At 22.2% G+C, this 16,811-nt stretch overlaps 4 protein-coding genes across 8 annotated transcripts; 3 read left to right on the top strand and 1 right to left on the bottom strand.

Annotated features, from left to right (window-relative positions):
• The first annotated feature begins 884 nt into the window (after positions 1–884).
• LOC412302 (zinc finger C4H2 domain-containing protein) lies at positions 885–2,889 on the top strand. 3 transcript variants are annotated; one of them, XM_006562800.3, is made up of 5 exons: positions 885–1,061; positions 1,486–1,657; positions 1,725–1,906; positions 1,977–2,186; positions 2,354–2,889. In XM_006562800.3, exons 1-5 carry the CDS (start codon positions 1,021–1,023, stop codon positions 2,481–2,483), a joined length of 735 nt encoding a protein of 244 aa, XP_006562863.1. In that variant the 5' UTR covers positions 885–1,020; the 3' UTR covers positions 2,484–2,889. The 3 variants fall into 3 exon arrangements, with proteins under 3 accessions (XP_006562863.1, XP_395763.3, XP_006562862.1); XM_395763.6 differs by having other exon boundaries at positions 980–1,316; positions 1,977–2,177; XM_006562799.3 differs by having other exon boundaries at positions 980–1,316.
• A 791-nt stretch (positions 2,890–3,680) lies between these two features.
• On the bottom strand, positions 3,681–6,195 carry LOC552144 (major facilitator superfamily domain-containing protein 8). 2 transcript variants are annotated; one of them, XM_006562801.3, is made up of 10 exons: positions 6,001–6,195; positions 5,777–5,924; positions 5,470–5,713; positions 5,226–5,314; positions 5,091–5,151; positions 4,932–4,982; positions 4,756–4,855; positions 4,550–4,684; positions 4,335–4,444; positions 3,681–4,186 (listed from the first exon to the last, which is right to left on the bottom strand). In XM_006562801.3, exons 1-10 carry the CDS (start codon positions 6,030–6,032, stop codon positions 3,693–3,695), a joined length of 1,464 nt encoding a protein of 487 aa, XP_006562864.1. In that variant the 5' UTR covers positions 6,033–6,195; the 3' UTR covers positions 3,681–3,692. The 2 variants fall into 2 exon arrangements, with proteins under 2 accessions (XP_006562864.1, XP_624526.2); XM_624523.6 differs by having other exon boundaries at positions 4,932–5,151; positions 6,001–6,032.
• Positions 6,196–8,900: 2,705 nt separating this feature from the next.
• Positions 8,901–14,944, top strand: LOC726540 (DNA (cytosine-5)-methyltransferase PliMCI). The gene is made up of 15 exons (XM_006562802.3): positions 8,901–9,106; positions 9,179–9,752; positions 9,833–10,196; positions 10,277–10,603; positions 10,696–10,848; positions 10,932–11,391; positions 11,485–12,102; positions 12,188–12,514; positions 12,585–12,736; positions 12,805–13,139; positions 13,235–13,346; positions 13,431–13,580; positions 13,723–13,889; positions 14,082–14,322; positions 14,442–14,944. The coding sequence occupies exons 1-15, from the start codon at positions 8,980–8,982 to the stop codon at positions 14,667–14,669; spliced, it is 4,335 nt and encodes a 1,444-aa protein (XP_006562865.1). The 5' UTR covers positions 8,901–8,979; the 3' UTR covers positions 14,670–14,944.
• Positions 14,945–15,542: 598 nt separating this feature from the next.
• LOC552501 (calcium load-activated calcium channel) lies at positions 15,543–16,656 on the top strand. Of its 2 annotated transcripts, XM_026443180.1 has the most exons (5): positions 15,543–15,718; positions 15,820–15,897; positions 16,015–16,173; positions 16,270–16,334; positions 16,493–16,656. In XM_026443180.1, exons 1-5 carry the CDS (start codon positions 15,658–15,660, stop codon positions 16,583–16,585), a joined length of 456 nt encoding a protein of 151 aa, XP_026298965.1. In that variant the 5' UTR covers positions 15,543–15,657; the 3' UTR covers positions 16,586–16,656. The 2 variants fall into 2 exon arrangements, with proteins under 2 accessions (XP_026298965.1, XP_624879.1); XM_624876.6 differs by having other exon boundaries at positions 15,546–15,718; positions 16,015–16,334; positions 16,493–16,652.
• Positions 16,657–16,811: the final 155 nt, after the last annotated feature.

The raw sequence follows: 16,811 nt of genomic DNA, 5'->3' as shown, positions 1-16,811 counted from the left end.
CCACAATATCTGTTCGGTTTTATTATGTCTTCTACAAACGCCATTCATTCTACAAGACATCGAAGAAAATAAAACTTACGATGTATTGGTCATGGCCATCCTCCTTGTCTCATGTTGTGAATTCTTGAAAAATCACTAAAGATTACAATATAGATTGTTGCCGTGTCCCGGTTGAATTGATAAACGATTTCAGTCCGAGATTGATTAACTATTCATGACTGATCGCATTTCAATAAGATTGATCCCGCGCATAAGCGATACCGATTACTGACTAAGATTCCGCCACGATTCCTCGATGAATCGTCATGAAGAAATCTTTTCAAAGAGATACATGACTAGAGATATGCGCGCTTCATTTGAAAGCGTCAATATATAATTTTATCATATGAGATATATAGATATTTTTACAAAGAATGATAATCTAGATTTTTCACTAAAAGAACTCGCAAAAAATATCAAATATTATTAAACGATTTTGTTTAGGAAAAGAATCTTTACTAAGATTATAAATAGGAAAATATCGCACTATCGTAAAATTTGATGAAGTTATCAACTAAATTTCATTTAAATTCTTATATTTAGATATTCTAAATTTATTTATAGATAATATACACAATTTATTTGTAATCGATTATATATTTTAATTGAATAATTTTTAATTGAATAGATTAGTAAATAATTTTAATAGATTAATAAATAAAGATAATTAATTAGTTGATGAAATTCAAAAATAAAATTAATTTATCAAAATATGATCACAACTTTTGATAATAAATTTTTTATCTATTATAAGCATTTTAAACTTATATATTTTTATAATTAATTTTATCAGATTGCGGTAAAATGTTGTTAAATCTATTTATCTTATACACGTTCAAAATAAACCGCTCTTTTGTTAGTTCACCGATGTATCGTTGAACGGCGTGTACATCCATCTATATTTTAGAATTTGTTGTTTCTGATCTATAAAAAGACATCTGTCACTGTAATTTATGATATTAATTATGTTCATTGTGTTGAATGTCAACGAAATTGGTTAATTTCCAAAAACATAATTACAAGTACAACGATTTTATTCGTTTTTCAATGAAAATATAGTGCATATATTGAATCCTAACAATTCTATTCTAAATATTTTATTCGGGATGCCTTGACGAAAGAAATTTTATTTCTGAGCTTGTTGCATTTATTTTATAAACAAATTATCTTCCAATTGACAAAATTTGTCTAAATAAAAGTGTTAGGAAGAGTTTAATGATGTCAGCCACTGAAACTACGGTTATTTTTGCAAAGCTAGAAGCGTTGAAAGACATTAAGTACATATAAAAATTTGTTCATCTATATGAAATCTTTTTTTAAATATTCTAAAAATTTTAAAATAACTGTTTTAAAATAACATTATATATAACAATATGATAAATAATAATAATATGATTCAATTTATTTTTTGTGAAAAAAAGCTTTGAAATATATGTATTTTGTTAGGTCAAAAACACTTCAATTGGAAAAAATGAAGCAAAGAATTTTGCAAGAAGTAGAACAGACTGAACAAGAAGAAAAATGTTTGTTAGAATATAAACAGGAAATGGATCTTCTTATGCAAGAAAAAATGGCACATGTTGAAGAATTACGACAAATACATGCAGATATAAATGCGGTATGATAAAATATTTAATATTATTTTTCAAATAAATTATATATAATTATTTATATAATTGTATTAGATGGAAGCTGTTATTAAACAAGCAGAAGAAGCTAGAAATAAAGCAAGAGAGACTGCAAAATTAATTCACAATAATGATTATCAACCTTTAAAACATGATATTGATCGTATGCGTAGAGAATTTTTAGGATTGGAAAGGTTACCAGAATTATATGAAACAGAATCTGATCTCATTTCACCAGAGTAAGCTAAATATGAAACAAATATATATTATATCAATTGCATTATTACTAAAAAAATTGTTTGTTTATAGTTATTTTGACCGTCCAATGCAAAAAGCAGAATGGAGAGTAGAAGTAAGAGGAGAAGATTTATTACCTCCTCTTACTTTACATCATCCTGGCCATCCAGGTGGTTCAACGCCTTTTCTTGCTCCTCAACCTCTTCAAGGTCCAAGTAAGCCAGAACCAAGACCATTACCACCAGCCCCAGGCCCACCTGCTCCAACATTCAGGTACCACTGGTATATCGCAATTTTATATTATATTATTATATAATACATACGTTACCAAATTAATTTTAAACCAGATATATATTTGATTTTATATAAATTTCAATAATGTCAATAACAAAAATATATTATATATGTATATTAATATATTAGTTTTTACATTTCATCTTTGTTTTTAGGCAACAACCACCTCCTATGAAATCATGCTTATCATGTCACCAACAAATTCATAGAAATGCACCAATCTGTCCTCTTTGTAAAGCTAAATCTCGATCACGTAATCCCAAGAAACCAAAGAAAAAAGATTAATTATAATTATAAGTGTTATTTATATAAAATCAACCATTTCAGTCATATAATTCTAAGAATACATGTTAATGTTTTTTATAACTTAAAATAATTCAATTCCTATAAAAACATCCATTTATACAAAATGTATGTATTTATAGTAATGTTTTTAATTTTTTGTAAAAATTATTTTTCATTTTTACAATATCTATACCAACAATTGTAAGACATTAAATTGTCATAATAATTGACAATTAAATAATTTTTACTTTCATTAAGATATACAAATAAATTTAAATATGTTTTATGATTTTAATTTTCATAAATTTGAAATTGCAATCCTAATTTCTTAATACAATACATGTTGCTTTATCCATATTCTTTATTGTATACATTATTTAAGAATATAATTATTTTAGAAAACATATATACACTTTATTTATACACTTATTTCACTAAAATTATAATTTTATTTAATTTTAAATGATTATATTAATTATAAAAATTTAAAATTTCTTATTTTGTAATTCTTATGTACAACCTTTATAATATTCACTGAATTTATTCAAATATAAATTCTCATTCAATTATTTGTGGTAAGTACAAATTCAGATTATTTGATAAAAAGCATTTGCAATCTTCAAATTTCATAGCACCCTTATTTTTAGATATAAATTGAGCAAAATATCAGTCTTTTCATATGAAATAAATATTTATATAAATTTGAAAACTTTTATATTATATATTTTCTTTTTTGTTATAAAATTATTGAGTATTTAAAAATTTATTATACTTGTAATTTTTATATGCTCGATAATATCATAAATTTCTATTTCTTTTTTTTAACATAATTATTAAATATAAATTATTGACAATATTGTACTATATATATAATTTTAATTCTTAAATAAAATTCAAATTATTTAGTGATAATTTGATTGTAAAACTAAATAAATTCATTATAAAAATTTGTTTATATGTTTCTAAAAACTATTTTGACAATCTTAATATTCTTATATTCTTATATTCTTTCTTTTTTTGTATATTTATTTATAATCTATGAATTATATATTTAAAACATGTATTAAAAATTTGTAAATATCCATAAAAAATATAATATAAATTTTATATCATAATTGCATTTATACATTGTAATTCTAAATTATTGTTCAATATATATTTATATAATCTTATAAAAATTAAAATTTTTCTTTTAGAGTGTATTAATTACTACATTTTATCACATTCCTCATTTTTATTGTTTTTTTGTGCATCATTTAAATCTTGAATATCATTAGATTTGAGATGAACTAATGGAATTTCCATATCTTTTGATAGAATTATTGCTTTTGGTGGAACTAGTCGTTTGTTTACAATTTGTAACCATGACATACATACTATTAATGTTAATCCAGTGATACCAAAGGTATGATATGTTCCAAAACGAGTATAAATTACACTAACAAATACTGGACCTAAGACACGAGAAGCGCATCCAGCACCTGTCATAAAACCCATCCAAACACCTTGTGGACGAGGTCCTAATACTTTGCTGAAGATAGTTTGTATTAGAGTAATACCTAATGGATATCCTATAGTAGTGAATCCATATCCAATAAAAAACTGTACAGGTGTAAGTTGTGGTGTATAGCTACACCATTCCTGAGTACTTGGACATCCTACAATTTCTGTGCCATTGGAATCTTTTGTAATATTATTAAATGCTATAAAATATAATAAATATATAATATTCAAAAATTTATTAAGCATATATTATTTTTAATTATTTTATCTTTAAAATTGATTTAATATTTTGAAGTTGTTAAATATTATATATAATATAAATGAGATGCTATATTTGTGTATACTTACATTCCAGATAAGCAATTTTCGGAGGACCTGGTCCCCATGGAATACATAAAATTCTTCCTATTACCATGAATAAAAATCCACCCCATAACATTACCTTACGTTCATTAAATCTAAAAATATTTAAGAGATAAATTAAAATCATAAAAAATCATTTTATAATATCTAAAAATATAATATATATTTTATAAATAATTATTACTATAAATAGTTTTTACTTTTTGCACAAAGGTTCAATCATAACAAATGTGATACATGATACAACAGCTCCAATACTCATTAATATACCCATGTAATATAAAGCTTCTGTTTTTGACCAAGCAAATTGATCCATAGTTAAAGAAGTACCAAGTCTGTATCAAAAAAAAAAAAATGAAAGAAATGATTATAATATAAAAAAAATATTTTATACTTTAAAACTAACGTTTCAAGAAGAACAAAATTAAATACTAAGACAAAAAATGCACAAATTAATGTCCAGGCTGCTAAATTGTCTGGTTTTATAGATTTCAATGTTTCTTCCTCTGTAATAAAAAATTTTTTTTTAATAATAATCATAATTAATATTTGATTACTATTATTTAATTTAAATATATTTACCAGTTTGTTTTCCTTCATTTCGCATTGCCTCGCGAATAGCAATTCGACGTTCTGTAAAATTCCATGGAAGGAATAAAATAAAATTAAGAATTCCCATTATGACATTTATCCAACCAGTCATAGTATACATATTAATAGGTATATTTATAAAATATACACCCTTTTCTCCAAGAGGTGTAACTGCAGCTTGTAAACTAGGACCTACCACAAATCCTAATACCTAACATATTTTAGAATAAGTTATATGTATTAAGTTAACTTAATACATGAAAAAATATTATAATATTATATTACCTGAGCAAGAGATACCATTGAAACAGCATGTGTCCTTTCTACAAATTTTGTAGCTGCTGAGAGATAAGACCGTGCTACTGCAATATTAGCTAAAAGTATGATATTATGAAAATAAATAATAAGATTTTTATATTTAAAATTTAATAATATTTAATAGATAAAATTTAATTAAAAATTTATTATTAATTAATATAATAAAAATATAATAAAAATAACAATTAAATAACATATTATTATATATTACCAGAACTAACTCCAACCAAAAATCTGGCAACTATCATATACATTTTTCGATCACCTGGTACAATCTCAAGGATACTATACAATCCTGATGCAAATGTAAATAAAGCTAATGTTGATAAAAGTGGAAGTCTTATAGATCCTCTTTTATCTCCCCACCATCCTACTAGAGGAGAAAATAACATTTGCCCTAAAGGATTTGCTGCAACTACATATCCCATGTATTCTTTACCAGCAGTACTATCCAACTACAATATTGATGTATAATATTACTATATAATTCATCTTTATTTTTTCTTTATTATATTCACCTTATCAAGATATGGCCATACTCCTGTTAATATAATACTAAAACCCAAAGACATAAGAAACATGGTAAAATAAATTACATAAATGCTTCTCCATCGTTCTTTTTTTTCAAAAACAGTTTCCAAATCATCATCCACAAAAGTATTGTTTCTGTTACAAAAATAAAACTTATTTTTTATGATAAAAATTATTAAATATTTAAAATTTATATTTTATAATATAATACCTTCTGTGAAATAGTTTTTTACACCAAGCCATTAAAAGTTATCATATAAAATTTGCATAAAACAATAAATTATACTCTTATATTATATTCTTCTTATAAAATTATAAATTTTTTTTATTTTAATTACAAATAAATGTAAATTTTAATTTTTTTCTCTCTCTTCAGATTTTTCAATTTTAATGATAATTTATAAATCTAAAAAAGATAATAAAATATATTATTTTAATTTATTAAAAAATAATAAAAATATATATATTTTTTTATTTTAATTTATTAAAAAATAATAAAACTATATATATATTTTTAATTTTTAAAATTTTCAAAGAAATAATTCATATTTATCAAATCAGATATTTATATTAATTATTATATAAAATAATATATATAAAATAATTATTTTAAATAATTTAAATAATTTTAAATCAATTTTAAATAATTTAATTTCATTTTATCAAAAATTTTTTTTTATATTTTCATATGGGTATTTAAAGAGGATATTTATTATCTCAAAAATTTAAAGAATAAAATGTTACTTACTTTCTTCAATAAATGATTAAACTATTATTATAAATTATCATTTAATCATTTATAAATGAATAATAAATATATCACAAATAAAAGATAGTAGAATATAATATTTTATATTATATTTATTACACAATTCTTTTTTTAAAATTTGCGCACACGCATGTCATTTAAAAATATTACAACTGCATTGAATTCGCGAACTTAAATAAAATTTGTATTCTGCATTATTGCGAATGTTATAGAATTTATCCATATAAAGCTTTCATTTGTTAATCACGCGAACAATGTGCACTACAAGTTAGATTGATATATATCCGAAAGTAAATGAAACGTTCAATTGACTGACTCTGTAACTATGAAGCATATGTTTTTCAATATTTATATACATATAAACTTATATATATATATATACACATGTATTATCATACATTATAATCACATTCTGATATTATATACTATCATTTTCTAATTATTTATAATTTTTCTTTCAATTTTTTAGATGTATCTTTAAACATATAATTGATATATAATATATAATATGTAATTTTTTATTTAATAAAATTTAATATATGGCAAAAACAAAAAAATCACATGTTCACATAACAGCTGATTGACTCATTTCCGTCTTAAATATACAATATAAATGTGTATATATATATATATATATATATATATATATATTCACATTGTTCATATAAGATGATTATATTATTTAAACATTATATCAATAAGAATTAACAAACATTAGAAATCTTATCATATTACCATAGAAAATCTGATAATTAGATAAAATATAAATTATTTATTAAATTAGATCATATATTATAAAGAAATTTATAATATTATATTTATTTAATGTTCTTATAAAAAATAATTAAATATTCTTCTAAAGCTTGATACAAAATTACAATATATAAATTTAAATCAACTTTGAAGGTTAAATATTCTTAATTTTTATTAAATGCAAATTAAATATTAATTTTTGTTTTAAATTATACAATAATCAATGTAAAATATATTACAATTTAATAGATAAAAATATGTTTAATTTATATAACAAAATTATATAAATTCAAATAATACTTTATTATATAACAAATGGTTATGGATTAATTATAAAGCTATTTACAAAAAATTTATTATAAAATTTACAAAAGTTTTTTTATAAATTTAATAATTATAAGGTCTATAACGTTGAGAATAATATCTATCAGAATTCCTATATATTTCACCTCTTTCTTGAGGAAAAAAATATCTTTTTCTTCTAGGATACCAAGGATCAATGATTGGAGGTTTTTTTAATTCCATATTTTTAACTTTCATAAATTCAATATCTTTTTCTGTATATCGATCTTTGAATTCATTTTCACATTCTTCCAAAAACTTCTTTTGTTCATCAGTTAGATTTTTTTCTTCCATGATGTCTTTTGGCTATAAAAAATAATAAAATATATATATGATTTTAAAAATAAAAATAATATCTAAAATTTTGTATTATCAATATTTTTTAACTTATATATATTTATAGATATATATAATATAAAGTATAAAATATTGATATTATAATTAAAATTTATTTATAAAATTTATTTGTTTTTTATACAATAACAAGAATACTATTATCTATTTATTAACATATTTTTAAAAAATTTTTTAATATTTATAAATTTATATAATACTTATTTATTTATAATACCTTTAAATAATTTACTGATTATGAATTTAGACTTTTAGTTTATGAAATAATGATTTGTGCTAGTTGGCCAAAAATTAGTCACTTTCCATAAACAAAATTTTAGTTTGATAGGTTATACTCATATTTAAAGAATTGAATTTTGTATCATATTATTTATAATATATAAGATTATATTTTCTAATAAATATTAATATTTTAAATTCAATTATATATATTACACATATTATCATATAAAATAAGTTTATAAAAATAATTTGTATAAAGAACCAATCATAGTTCAAAGCATGATAGAAATTAAAAAAATAAAGGATAATACGTAAAATGATAATTTACTCAAACTATATTATTTATTAAATTTATATTAAAATATATTAATATTAAAATAACGCTATACATATAAAACATACACAAATCATAGAAATAAATGATAAATTATGTGAAATAAATGAAGAAAGCTTATGTACTATATTTTCTACCAATATAGCATACCATTTTCATATAAACGAGCTTTAAAAAATTTTGGCGGTACAACCGTCAGCATATATGTTCTTATACTTATGTGTGTGCTATTTAGCTGAAATTTGTTATACGATATTCATTAAAAATACAAAAAAAGTATTCATTTATAATTATTTATAACGTTAAAAATACATTCCTGGTGTATTTATTTTGATTTAAATATAAAAAGTTTATATTTTATAAAAAATAATATTAGTAGTAGATAAATTCGATAAAAATAATCGATTTTATCCAATATGATATCTACTATCATACCAAACACCGAAACTTATGAGATAGAAAAACAAATACAAGTTGAAAATGATACGGAAGAACAACAAATATCTTTAAATAATTGCATTATAGAAGAAAATAAAAACGCAGGTAAGAACCAAATGATATTTTCAAAGAAAATTTAACTAAATAATAAGGTTAAATTTAATTTATTCTCATTAGTGATTGATACTATGATACTTGAAGAAAGCAATAATGATAGAAAAAAACTTCGTAATGGAAAATACATTAGTACAAACACATCTGGTTTGAGTAAAATTAATGGAGATTTAAATAAATATGGATTATCACAACAAAAAATGCAATCTGTTAAAAAATCTGTTAAAAGAAAAAGTAATGGAGCTGAAGAGTTGGAAACAAAATCTCTTATGTTAGCACAAAACGAAAAAATACTATGTGATAATAAATCTGATTTGACATTAAAACAAATGCAATCAGATTCAAGTGATGAATCTGAAAGTAATATTCTTAAAAAAAATAAAACTGAAAATAATAATATAATTAATACAGAAGAATCAAAAATAATGCAACAAAAACCCTTTAATGTTCATCAAAAATGTGAATATTGTTGTCAGAAATTAACAAGTATAGATATAAAAATATATCCAGGTCATCCTAACAATGCAGTAGAAGAAATGATTGCATTAACAGATCCTAGATTATCTTTATTCACAGGAGAAGAAATTGTAATTCATGAAAGTGATGAAAGGCCACAAAATAAAATTACTCATTTTTGGTAAGAATTCTTTATAATAAAAAAATAGTTAATAAATTTCTTATTATTATATTGTATATTATTTTATTTTTCTTTTATAGCGTTTATGATAAAAATGGACATTTATGTTCTTTTGACACTGGTTTGATAGAAAAAAATATTGTACTTTATTTTTCTGGATATATGAAACCTATTTATGAAGAAAACTCATGTCCAGAAGGAGGTGTGCCTACAAAAGACATGGGACCAATAAATGAATGGTGGGTGTCAGGATTTGATGGTGGTGAATTGGCACTTGTAGGATTTACTACAGCATTTGCAGAATATATATTGATGGAACCTGCTGAAGTATATTCACCATTTATGGATTCTGTAAAAGAAAAAATTTACATGAGCAAGATAGTTATAGAATTTTTATTAGATGAAATCAATCCTACATATGAAGATTTGTTAAATAAATTACAAGTAAGAATTTTTATTAAGATTTAACGAAAGTAAAATATTTTAACTTTTAATTTAACTTCTATTAAAATATATTTTTTTAGACTATAGTTCCACCAAAAGGATTATCTAGATTTACAGAAGATTCTTTATTACGGTATGCACAATTTATCTGTGATCAAGTTATTTCCTTTGATGCATCAGCAGGACCAGAAGATCCTTTGTTAATTACAAGTCCATGTATGCGAGCATTAGTGACTCTTGCAGGTGTAACATTAAATAAAAGGATTGCATTACGCAGAACGCAATCTAGAGATCAAAAAAATAAAAAAACAACTTGGACAAAAGCTACAACCACAAAATTAGTTAATAATATGTTTGAAACATTTTTCTCTGATCAAATAGCTACAAATAATGACAAAGAAATATCGGTATATAAAATTGAATAATGAAAATATATGAATAATGAAAATATTAATATTAAACAACATTTTAATATTATAAATATAATATATCATTACAGGGACCAAAAAGACATAGATGTGGGATATGTGAAACTTGTCAACAGCCAGATTGTGGAGTTTGTACAGCTTGTAAAGATATGATCAAATTTGGTGGATCTGGAAGAAGTAAACAAGCTTGCAACAAAAGAAGATGTCCAAATATGGCTATACAAGTAAAATATTTTAATAAATATTTCCAATCTTTATTCTAATATAAAATTCAATATATAATTAAAAAAATTTTAAATAATTATAGGAAGCTGATGATTCAGATCAAGAAGATGATGATTTTAATGATACATTAATAGAAAATACAAAAATTACTCAAAAAATGATTTTAAAAGAATTTAAACATGTAGAGAAAGAAATTACATGGGTGGGAGAATCTATAATAAATGATGGTCGGAGAACTTTTTATAAATCAGTTATGGTTGTTGATGAAGAAATAAAAGCTAATGATTATGTTTTAATTGAATCAAATGATCCCACTGTACCATTACAAATAGCTAAAGTTATTTATATGTGGGAAGATAAAAATGGTGCTAAATTGTGTCATGCTAATTGGTTTCGAAGAGGCAGTGACACTGTACTTGGTGAAACATCAGATTCTTTAGAATTATTCTTACTTGATGAATGTGATAATGTTCCATTTACTTCAGTTAAATCTAAAGCTACTGTTATTTATAAAACTAATCCAAAAAATTGGAATGAATTGGGTAATTATATTTTTTATTTTTGGAGTTTTATATTATTATTATAAGTTATATATTTTATATTATTATTATAAGTTAAATATCAATTAATTTTAGGAAATGCAGATATATTACCAGAAGATGAAATACAAAATAAAGATGGAAAAACATTTTTTTATCAAAAAAAATATATTCCAGAAACAGCTCGTTTTGAGGATTGTTCTTTAGATCCTGAATGCCCAAGAAAAGAAATCAGTCATCGGTTTTGTCCTGCTTGTATACGTTTTACTACATTACAATGTTATTATACACCAAAAGTTTTTGATCGGGAAGAAGAGAAGAATAGCAAAGAAGTGACATATAATATAGTAAAATATAAGAATGAAGAATTTAAAGTTGGTTCTGCTGTATTTTTAATGCCAGGAGCCATAAAATATAAATATACATCTACATATCATATTTCTCAAAAAGTGAAAAAGGGAAAAGTAGATGAAGATATGTACCCTGAATATTATCGAAAATCATCAGATCATGTAAAAGGATCAAATTATGATACACCAGAACCATTTCACATTGGATATATAAATTCAATTTATGCAACAACTAATAATAAATTAGTTGCATCATCTGATATATGGATTAAAATAAATAAGATGTATCGACCAGAAAACACTCACAAAGGACTTACATTAATGCAACAAGTTGATCTTAATATGGTATATTGGAGTGACGAAGGTAAAAATATAAAAAAAATAACATTACAAAATTATATAAATTAATATAAATTGATTAATATTTTTTTTAAATAAAAACATTTTAGTTTGTGATATTAAGTTTTCGGATGTAGCTGGAAAATGTTATTTAGTATATTCAGAAAATTTAGATCAATCTGTAGAAGAATGGACTACTGCTGGTCCATATCGTTTTTATTTTTCTCAAGCATATAATGCTTCAGAAAAAACATTTGTTGATCCACCATACTATGCTATGAATATTGGGAAGTTGGGAAGTGGAAAAGGAAAGGGAAAAGCAAAATGTAAAAGTAAAAAATTAGAAACAAGTGATAAAAAAATAATTGATAAGCCTATAAATTATTGTAAAGTGCCAAAAAAGTTAAAAACATTAGATGTTTTTGCTGGTTGTGGTGGTTAGTACAATATTAAAATTGAATTGCAAATGATTAAAGATTTTTTTAAATCAAAATTGTATGTTTGTAGGATTATCTGAAGGATTGCGACAAGCTGGTATTGTAGACAATCAATGGGCAATTGAAAAAGATGAACCAGCTGCATGTGCATATCGACTCAATAATCCCAATACAACAGTATTTTGTGAAGATTGCAATGTACTTTTACGAAAAGTTATGAATGTAAGTTTAGCTAAAAAAAATAGACAATAAATAATTTAATATATATGTAATGCTTTTTATTTTTTTAGGGTGATCTTTGTGATAATAATGGACAACGCTTACCTCAAAAAGGAGAAGTAGAATTATTATGTGGTGGTCCACCTTGCCAAGGTTTTAGTGGCATGAATCGTTTTAACTCACGGCAATATTCTCTATTTAAAAATTCTTTAGTAGTATCATGTTTGTCTTATTGTGATTATTATAGACCAAAATTCTTTATTATGGAAAATGTTAGAAACTTTGTATCATTTAAAAGAAGTATGGTACTAAAATTAACATTAAGGTGCCTTGTACGAATGGGTTATCAATGTACGTTTGGTATTTTACAAGCTGGAAATTATGGTATTCCACAAACAAGAAGAAGGTATCATATTCAATTTATATTGAATTATAAAAATTTAATATTTTAAATTAATATTTCATATTTTTTTTATATATTTTTAATTTATTTGCTTTTAGATTAATAATATTAGCTGCTGCACCTGGAGAAGTTCTTCCAAAATATCCTGAACCAACTCATGTATTTAGCAAGCGAGCATGTCAACTAAGCGTTATTGTTGATAATAAAAAAGTAAGACTTTGTTAGATTTATATAGAAATTAATATTATTTACTATATAAATTAGATAATTATATTATTGTATTATTTTTAATAGTATTCATCAAATTGTGATTGGACGGAATCAGCACCGTATAGAACAATCAGTGTTCGCGATGCGATGTCTGATTTACCTAATATTCGAAATGGATGGAACAATGAAGAAATAGCTTATAGTGATGAGCCAATATCACATTTTCAAAGAAAAGTAAAAAAATTTATTTAATATAATTTTTATTTTTAGTTTTAGTTAACTATTAATATTAACATCATTAATTATTAATTATATCATAAATTATATGTATCTAAAATATCTTTAAATAAATTTATATATTTATTATATTATATAGGTAAGACCTAAAGAACCTGATGCAATATTAAGAGATCATATTTGTAAAGATATGGCTCCATTAGTTGAAGCAAGAATAGCACATATTCCAACTGCAAGTGGATCTGATTGGCGAGATTTACCGAATATTACAGTCCGTTTAAGTGATGGAACATATTCAAAAAAATTGTAAATATATTTTATTTATAATTGTATATTACATATAATATTATATTATATATAATTATATATAATAGTTAATTAATTTAATTATGTATATTTCTACTTATATAATATAATATATATAAATATTATAATAAATAATAATTACAATATAATATACTATTAAATGAAGTAATAATTTAAATATTTGTGTTATAGAGAATATATGTATCATGATAAGAAAGCAGGTAAAAGTTCTACTGGAGCACTTCGAGGTGTATGTAGTTGTTGTATGGGTAAAATGTGTGATCCAATTGCTAGACAATATAATACTTTAATTCCATGGTGTTTACCACATACTGGAAAACGCCATAATCATTGGGCAGGTTTATATGGCAGATTAGAATGGGATGGATTTTTTGGTACTACTATCACTAATCCTGAACCTATGGGTAAACAGGTAAATAATGTTTTTTTTTTTTTTTTTTTTTTTTTTTTTTTTTTTTTTTTTTTTTTTTTTTTAATTTTTTATTCATAAATAAAAAATTTTAATTCTGTTATCTATTACCTATTTTATAGGGTCGTGTTTTACATCCGGAACAAACTAGAGTTGTGAGCGTGAGAGAATGTGCACGATCACAAGGTTTTCCGGATTCTTTTCGTTTTTATGGAAATATACTTGATAAACATCGTCAAATTGGTAATGCAGTTCCACCACCATTAGGTGCTGCTTTAGGTTTCGAGATCAGAAAGTGTTTAAAAAATGACAATATATTAAAAACAAAAATTGAAGATCTTCATGATTGATAACAATATATTATAAGCATAAACTTTATGAAAAAAACTTTAAATATTATTTAAAACCTTAATAGTAGTTTCTAAGTTAAAATTTATTTTATCTATATAAATTTACCCATATGTGTTCAGTAAAAACATAAACAAATGTTTTTACTAGTTATATGACCAAAAGTATTATGTGATGCATATTGTTATGCAATATTAGCGGTAAAAAGTGCAACGTTTATTTCAGTATATGTAATAATTTTCAAGGATAAATATATCAGTATTTTAAGTTAACTTAAGAAACTAGTTTTCAAAAATTTTGTTTAATACCTCTCATGTGGAATCAAAAAAATTATTGTAAAAGTTTTATCTTATCACATCAAATTATGATATTATTTAATCAATTTTAATTATCAATAATTAATAAGAAATTATATAATTATAGAATTAGAAAAGTCCGTAAAAAAATTATAAGATGAATCAATAGTTTTTTAATTATACTAAATATATAAATATTAAGATTTTTCATGTATCAATTATTTGTATCAAAATATTTCATATAAAAAATATTTGTAATTTTATCACAGTATATGTATATATTGTATCTTTTTGCAATTATATATTAAAATTATTGTTTATTGTTTATTAATATAATTTTAAAAAAAAACTAATTATAAATGAAAATTATAAACTATAAAAAAATAAAGTAATATAACAAATATTTATTATGAAATAAAAATTTTATAAAAAAATTGTTTTTAATTTTTTAATTATAGAGATTATTATATTTAAAATATATATTAATATTTAAATTTTTTAAAAATAAAAATAGTTATTTAAAAATAAATATTTTATAGTAAATATTAATGTAATAATAGATAATCAAGATTAATTCTAAAGATTAATTCCTATTCACAGTTGTTCAAGTTTGTTAAGTTAGGAATGGTATTTTCAAGACATAAAATATATATATTTGAATAATTTAAAGAATATTCACATTATTTTTGTTATCATGTGGGCTGATACTATTTTAATTGTATTTATTAGTATCTGTACAGCATTATTAGGAGAAGGTAATACATTTTAAATATTATGCGTGCGTCGTTTTAAATTTAAGGTTATATTTTCTATTTTCATATTATATTATTTTGATTAATTTTCATATTATTAATAGGTTTAACGTGGTTAATGGTTTATAGAACAGAAAAATATCAAAAATTAAAGGCTGAAATAGAAAAACAAAGTAAAAAATGTAAGTTTTTTTAATAAAAATTATATCAAAAAACATTAATTTTTTAAATTTAAACATTTACAAAGAAAAGTAGGTATAGTTTTAATAAATTAAATTTTTGTCTTTAATTAATTTTAGTGGAGAAAAGAAAAGAAGCACATGGAGATTCATTAGATAAACAACAGAAAAAAAAAATTGAACGAGAAGAGGAAAGATTAAAGAATAATAATAGAGATTTATCTCTTGTAAAAATGAAATCAATGTTTGCAATTGGATTTGCATTCACAGCTCTTTTAAGTATGTTTAATAGCATTTTTGATGGTAGAATTGTGGCAAGATTGCCTTTTGTTCCAATTAGTTGGATACAAGGTTTATCACATAGAAATCTTCCAGGAGATGACTATACAGAATGTTCATTTATTTTTTTATATATATTGTGTACTATGAGTATTAGACAGGTAAATTCATACCTTTCATATTTTTTTGTTTTCATTTTAATTTTATTATTTCATGTTTTATTTTAATTTTTATTTAATTATTAAATAATTAATATTTATTAATATAATTAATATTAATATTTATTAATATTTAATTATTAAATAATTATTGATTGCAGAATATTCAAAAAATGCTTGGATTTGCTCCCTCTAGAACTGCAAGTAAACAAAGTGGAAGTATTTTTGGTCCTCCACCTCAACAATTTAAATAAATTTGAGCAAATATTAAATTATAAATTCATATACATATATATATATTATATATATATACAATATTATTATATATGATATATATATATATATAATTTGTTATTTAATTATTATTTAAATTTTTATACTATAAACCTTGATAAAATATTTAAATGTTTATGAATAATTAATATTAAAGTTATAATTAATATTGGTTAAAATTATATATATTACAATATAAATTTACTA

Source organism: Apis mellifera, linkage group LG10, assembly GCF_003254395.2.
Source record: "Apis mellifera strain DH4 linkage group LG10, Amel_HAv3.1, whole genome shotgun sequence".
NCBI lineage: Eukaryota > Metazoa > Arthropoda > Insecta > Hymenoptera > Apidae > Apis > Apis mellifera.
This window is presented reverse-complemented; position numbering and strand designations above follow the sequence as displayed.

Bases quoted from the DNA above. Each gene is read 5' to 3' on its own strand.
- LOC726540 (XM_006562802.3), top strand. From the start codon at position 8,980: ATGATATCTACTATCATACCAAACACCGAAACTTATGAGATAGAAAAA. The intron at 12,103-12,187 runs GTAAAAATATAA...AAAACATTTTAG, and splicing joins GGTATATTGGAGTGACGAAG to TTTGTGATATTAAGTTTTCG. The intron at 13,347-13,430 runs GTAAGACTTTGT...TATTTTTAATAG, and splicing joins TTATTGTTGATAATAAAAAA to TATTCATCAAATTGTGATTG.
- LOC552144 (XM_624523.6), bottom strand. From the start codon at position 6,032: ATGGCTTGGTGTAAAAAACTATTTCACAGAAG. The intron at 5,152-5,225 runs GTAATATAATAT...AAAATATGTTAG, and splicing joins CAATGGTATCTCTTGCTCAG to GTATTAGGATTTGTGGTAGG. The intron at 4,685-4,755 runs GTTAGTTTTAAA...TTTTTGATACAG, and splicing joins AATTTTGTTCTTCTTGAAAC to ACTTGGTACTTCTTTAACTA.
- LOC552501 (XM_624876.6), top strand. From the start codon at position 15,658: ATGTGGGCTGATACTATTTTAATTGTATTTATTAGTATCTGTACAGCA. The intron at 15,719-15,819 runs GTAATACATTTT...TATTATTAATAG, and splicing joins TACAGCATTATTAGGAGAAG to GTTTAACGTGGTTAATGGTT. The intron at 15,898-16,014 runs GTAAGTTTTTTT...AATTAATTTTAG, and splicing joins AGAAAAACAAAGTAAAAAAT to TGGAGAAAAGAAAAGAAGCA.
- LOC412302 (XM_006562799.3), top strand. From the start codon at position 1,255: ATGATGTCAGCCACTGAAACTACGGTTATTTTTGCAAAGCTAGAAGCG. The intron at 1,907-1,976 runs GTAAGCTAAATA...GTTTGTTTATAG, and splicing joins TCTGATCTCATTTCACCAGA to TTATTTTGACCGTCCAATGC. The intron at 2,187-2,353 runs GTATATCGCAAT...CTTTGTTTTTAG, and splicing joins CCAACATTCAGGTACCACTG to GCAACAACCACCTCCTATGA.